At 36.8% G+C, this 6,118-nt stretch overlaps 1 protein-coding gene across 2 annotated transcripts; it reads left to right on the top strand.

Annotated features, from left to right (window-relative positions):
• The first annotated feature begins 2,843 nt into the window (after positions 1–2,843).
• LOC110821850 (zinc transporter 5-like) lies at positions 2,844–4,578 on the top strand. 2 transcript variants are annotated; one of them, XM_022051821.2, is made up of 3 exons: positions 2,844–3,700; positions 3,950–4,099; positions 4,268–4,578. In XM_022051821.2, exons 1-3 carry the CDS (start codon positions 3,104–3,106, stop codon positions 4,370–4,372), a joined length of 852 nt encoding a protein of 283 aa, XP_021907513.1. In that variant the 5' UTR covers positions 2,844–3,103; the 3' UTR covers positions 4,373–4,578. The 2 variants fall into 2 exon arrangements, with proteins under 2 accessions (XP_021907513.1, XP_021907512.1); XM_022051820.2 differs by having other exon boundaries at positions 2,858–3,700; positions 4,207–4,578.
• The last annotated feature ends 1,540 nt before the right edge of the window (positions 4,579–6,118 follow it).

The raw sequence follows: 6,118 nt of genomic DNA, 5'->3' as shown, positions 1-6,118 counted from the left end.
ATCATCCACAATGGTTAAAAAATACTTATATTCATCATGTGAAACTTTACTATAATGTCCCCATACATCACAATGTATCATATCAAAATAATTTTTAGCTCTAATGCCACTATCATAAAAAGGCAGCCTGTGCATCTTAGCTAACAGGTATACAGTGCACAATTTATAATTTTCTGACTGACGTAAATTCAAACCAACAACTGTCTTAGAGTAGGAGGGATGCCCGAGCCTGTAGTGCCAAATGTCAAAAGGGTCTTCTTCCTTTATAGGTCCTAAAGCAGCTGATCCCACAAAAAAAATGGTGGCCTTAATCTTTCAAGCCTTTAAAATCCTTGAGCTCATACAACCCATGTTTAACTTCACCCACTCCAAAAGTCTTCCTAGTCATAAAGTCCTGAATAATATAATGTTGTTGTGAAAAAATTAAACAACATTTGGCATCATGTGCTATTTTACTAGCTGATATCAGATTAAAATTAAAAGTGGGAACACACAACATATCATTCAACAGTAATCTATCATTCAGTTTTACTATCCCAATGTGTGATAGTTTAACTTTTTCCCCATTTGGTAAAACTACATCAGATTCAATATTTGAAGTTATTTGAGTGTACAGGTGTGTGCATGTATGATATGATCTAAAGCCCCTGTGTCTATAATCCAAGGAGTACGTGTGTTTTCATCCATGTTAATTGAACTTGTATTAAACCAAAAAGGCTTACCAATGAAAGTTGTCATGTTAGGATCTTGAGAAGACTCGCTAGTGGAATGCACCATGTTAACAATGGGTCTGTTTTGTTGGACGAGGGACATCAACTGGCTGTACTGTTCCCTCTTTAGTGAGGGAGGTTCATTTTCACTTTGTTGTTCAACTGATTCATTAATAAAAACTTGGTTAACATTTACTTGTCTAGTTCTTGATTGTTGTTTTTGCCCCTTGGGTTGACCTTGCAACTTGTAACAGGTCTCAACTGTATGGCCTAATTTATTACAATGGGAGCATACTGGCGCATTTGGGTTGGCTTTGTATCACCTTTCTAGCGAGTGCCCAGTCATCTTGCAGTGCCTACAAAAGTATTTCCCTTTATTGAAAATTGTGGGCTTAACAGGTTTATTATTTTCCTTAATGCTAAAAGCCATGGCCATGTTAGCTATAAAATCCAGAGAGAGTTGCCTTCGCTTTTCTTCTTGTTGAATAATAGAAAAGACCTCATTCATGCCAGGAAAGGGTCTCATCTTGAGGATCTGTCCTATCATTCCTTTGTAGGAATCATCTAAACCCATGAGAAATTTCATTATATAGTCTCTATCCTGATATCCCACCACAGTCTTCATTTCCCCACAAGTGCAGTTGGGCATTGGTTCATAGTTCACCAATTCATCAATTAAATTCTTTAGCTTAGCAAAATAAACCATAACTGGGTCTTGGCTCTATAAGAGATTGCTTGATTTCAAATATCCTAGGTGTGTTCTGTTGAGCATGCCTTTATTCAAGATCAAGCCATAGCTGATGGGCGGTGTCCACATAAAAGGTTTTAGCCTTAATCTCTGGGGATAAGGTGTTCTGCATCAAAGTGATTACAATGTCATTGCACTGTAACCACTATTCTTTGAGCGGATCAGTGGGATCCATTGGCTCGGTAAGGGTTCCATCTATGAACACGAGCTTGTTTTGAATTCTTAATGCTCGTTTCATAGAGCGAGCCCATGTGTAGTAATTATTTCCTTCTAAGGGTTGAGGAACCAGAATAGTACTAGAGTTCAGATTCTTCTCTACATAGTACGGGCTATCAGGATTCATAAAATCTAAGTTTGTTCTGTTCAATGGGCTAGGGTTTCGGTTTGCAGTAGTTTGATTTGAATTTTCACTCTCCATATATAAGTTTGCTCTGATACCATGTAATAAAATATAAAACTTTCATCGATTAAACTTCCTATCTAATCAAGATTTATCACAAATATGAAGAAAGGAAGCTGGTAAGAACCTTGAATCAGTGAAGAAAACAAAGAATGTAAGCTGCAACACTAGAAACCCTGTTAGGTTTCAAAGATGAATTTTCAAAATAATCAACCATTGCAGAAGCGATGCTTTTATACCCATTTGGACGAGTTCACGTGCGACCGTAGTAGAGGAACAAAACATAAGCAGCTTTAATGAAACACTGCATTTTTGGTGGACATAAATACTAGACTTAGGCTTCGAGCCCTCTAGCACAATTTGATCCAATAAGGCACATGATATTAAGAAAAATACATAATATCATATTTTAATAATAATATGAATGTATGCATGATACTATTGTAAACAATTATAAGTCTCAATTTTCGGAATAAATATTGTTCTCTCTCTCTCTCTCTCCCTCCAACCTATTCAACGTACGTACATACATATATATGTACGTATATGTATATGTATATGTATATGTATATATATATATATGCATATGTACATTGATGGATATCCTTATTTGTCGCTAGTTTCCAGTTGGCATCCATATTTGTGGTGATACTTGTCGATATAGAGTGATGTATTGATTGACCAAACTATATTGACTATTTAGCTAGATTAGCCTTAAATGGAAAAAAAAAACAGAGCATTTAGATGAGGATTAATTGTGGAAATTTTCTTAATTGTCATTATGTCGACATTATGATCTTTCTAACATCCTGTATTTTTATATAAATAGAATTGGTCTTGAAATTTTTCAAATGGGTTCGTAGAACCCAATGTGATTAAACTTGGAATTGATCGAAATTTTTTTATTCATTCTTGATATTTAGCTTACTTCTACCATTTATAGTTGATTTCAATTGATCTGTCTGATTAATAGTACGTAAATTTCCAAATACATAAAATATGGGTTCCTTATTTTATACATATGACTTCATAATTTGCTCATAGTTGACAAGTCAACAATTCACTGCAAACTTGTACGAGATACTCCTTCAAAAAAGTGGAATCATGTATCTGTACCATCTACATTTTCTCTCTTTTCACACGGCTACTCGTTTCTCTCTGGATATAACCACAGAACTCATTCTTTAACCCTTCATATTCTTCCTTCAATTTTCTCTTCTGCAACTAGAAGTCTTTGTAATAGCCATGAACGCCAAGTTTCTAATTCTCTTCTGCTGGATTTTACTTCTGGTTTCAAAGCACGTCGGAGCAGATTGCACCTGCGACCCAGAGGAGAACACCGGAGACAAAGGTACAGCACTGAAATACAAAATCGGAGCCATATTCTCGATTCTTGTGGCGGGTGCAATTGGAGTTTGTCTCCCAGTTCTTGGCAAAACTATCCCGGCTTTGCATCCGGAAAAGAACATCTTCTTCATCATCAAAGCTTTCGCCGCCGGAGTCATACTTTCGACTGGATTCATTCACGTTCTTCCCGATGCTTTTAAGAAACTCACATCTCCGTGCTTAAAGGGGACTGCATGGGGGTTTCCTTTCACTGGGTTCATTGCCATGGTGTCCGCGATTGTAACTCTTATGATCGACGCTTTTGCCACCAGCTATTACCAGAAGTCAGCGGTCAAGCGCGCCGGAACTCATGCAGGAGACGAGGAGAAAGTTAGGGATGAAAGTGGAAACTCCGTGCAGGTTCACACTCATGCGACTCACGGCCACGCTCATGGCTCGATCTCTTTGGTTGCAGACTCTCAGTCAGAGCTTCTTCGTCACCGAGTCATCTCACAGGTTGGTTAGTACTTATGATTAGTTACCCCCTTTTTTTTTATAATCTCAAAACTTTCATTGATTTATTTGAATTATTTCCTTTAATATAAAGTCGATGAGATGTATATTTGATATTTTAACCATCTGGGTTTGATTATTTTAATCATTTGGGAAAATAAAACTTCAAAAAAACAAAAATACAAAACCAAAAGTAGCCTTTCTGATTAAAAAAAAAATCAAAGTATAATTTATATTTAATTGGGTACGCAGGTTTTGGAGCTGGGAATTATCGTCCACTCGGTGATAATTGGAATTTCACTGGGTGCTTCTGAAGATGTCGACACAGTAAGAACACTGTTGGGAGCCTTGACCTTCCACCAATTCTTTGAAGGCATGGGACTCGGTGGCTGCATTTCTCAGGTAATCTACAAAACCCATCTTTTATTCTTTTTATAATTATTTTAGAAATAACATGAATTTTTAACTTGTTTGAGAAAAAATTAAACCAAAAGAGTAATTTGTTGTAGGCAAAATTTAAATGCGGAACTATCACAACCATGGCAATCTTTTTTTCTCTAACTACTCCAGTTGGAATCGCAATTGGAATCGGAATATCAAATGTGTACGAAGAAAACAGCACCACGGCGCTCATTGTCGAGGGAATCTTTAACGCAGCCTCGGCTGGAATCTTGATATACATGTCACTCGTTGATCTCCTCGCTGCTGATTTCATGAACCCTAGAATGCAGAGCAATGGAAAGCTTCAATCTATGGCCAGTGCAGCACTTCTTATAGGAGCGGCTTGTATGTCTATCATGGCCAAATGGGCTTGAAAGTTAGTAACAAAATTATCTGTGTGATATTTGAATTTATGATAATTTATTTATTTTTATTTTAAATTTAAATTAGTCGATGTGAATTAATTTTTTATCTTTTACGTAAACGGTAGTATTTTCACATAGTTGGAATCTTAAATATATAGAAATTTATTATTAAATTAATTAACGTTATTAGTGCTGAACAATTTTTGATAGCAGAGTTATATGATTGGCTCAATCTGTACTGAATTTTAAATTTTAATATAAATTTTAACAATCATAAGTAAAATATAATTGATGATTTTTGAATTAAATAGTAGTATTTTAAATTTAATAAATTATAAATTTGAACTAATTGCTGTAGCTATTAAAAAAAAAAAAAACATAACTATTATAGTTATTTAACACAAAATTTAATTTAAATTGTAATACCTGTCCCGAAATTTGATCCAGTATTAATTTTAAAATTTTAAAAATGTATAAAAATATAATTAAAAATTAATAAATTTTTATTTAATGTGAAATTAGGAACAAAATAGTTGATGATGAATTGAAAATAATTTTTAAAAAAATAGGTAAAAATTTTGGTTTAGATAATGTTTTTGAAAGAAAATTCGAAAACTGGGGGGTTAAAACGCAATTAAAAAAAATTACATCACGTAGGATCGCCCAGTCAGTAGCCCCGACGAACCAGAGTGTCCCGTGTGGTAAGGCACACTGACTCGGTGCCACGCGGGAGACCACGCTGGCAATTCGCGTACCCATGATCGGATGGCCCGGAAGCGTTCCTGCGCGCGTGGACGGTTTGAATCCGTTCCCTCCTCAGGCACGATCGGATGATCGTGATTAAATGCGATAAACGATCTAAATTTGTTTTCTCTTTAAACGCAATGGAACAGTCGAGATCAAATCGTGATGAACGGTCTAAATTCATTTCATCTTTAAAAGTGATTAGACGATCGAGATCAAACGTGATGAACGGTTCAAATTTAAACGAGACAAGTATAAATATCTCGCATCACACCAAACCAAAACCCTAATCGCTAGCCTCTCGCCGGAGAAGAAGAACCACTCACCGTATTAGGGAACCTACCGCCGCCCACTGCCGCGTCAGAGCTACCTCTAACCGTCAAAAATTGTAAAAAATTCTCCTATCCGCTCAGAATTTGATTCCGAGCACCCCCACAGCCAAATCAGAGCAAAAAGAACAATGGATGAGCCGAAAACCGTGGGCAAAACCTGACAGCGCCGTCGCGGGAAAAACCCAAAACTACCTCCGATGAACCCCTTCCCGTTTCCTGTTTCGTGCGATTTATTCATCATTGTGTTCATCGTTCTGTTTTTTATAGGTTGACTGAAGAAAAATGCTCACCCGCGAAGGTGAGTCGGCAGAGCCGCCGCAACAAAAAATTCCGTTGTCAGTAGGTTTCTGTTTTTTAACTTTTTTCGACCAACTGAGGCCCCTAACGTGTTTTCTCGCATGGATGGTATAAAATCAGCTGAAACCAGTCAAAACTAGGCAAAAACGGCCAGTTCGAGGCAAACCACAGCCACGAGCGGTAATGCCGTTGCCGAAGCACGGCGATGCCACCGTGCTGAAATTCTAAAATTGGCCAAAAAA

This window comes from Carica papaya, chromosome 3 (genome assembly GCF_054855325.1).
Source record: "Carica papaya isolate Zhongbai chromosome 3, ASM5485532v1, whole genome shotgun sequence".
Classification (NCBI taxonomy): Eukaryota; Viridiplantae; Streptophyta; class Magnoliopsida; order Brassicales; family Caricaceae; genus Carica; species Carica papaya.
This window is presented reverse-complemented; position numbering and strand designations above follow the sequence as displayed.

Coding starts and splice junctions, on each gene's coding strand:
- LOC110821850 (XM_022051820.2), top strand. CDS start 3,104: ATGAACGCCAAGTTTCTAATTCTCTTCTGCTGGATTTTACTTCTGGTT. Junction 3,701..3,949: donor GTCACCGAGTCATCTCACAG/GTTGGTTAGTAC, acceptor TTGGGTACGCAG/GTTTTGGAGCTGGGAATTAT. Junction 4,100..4,206: donor TCGGTGGCTGCATTTCTCAG/GTAATCTACAAA, acceptor AATTTGTTGTAG/GCAAAATTTAAATGCGGAAC.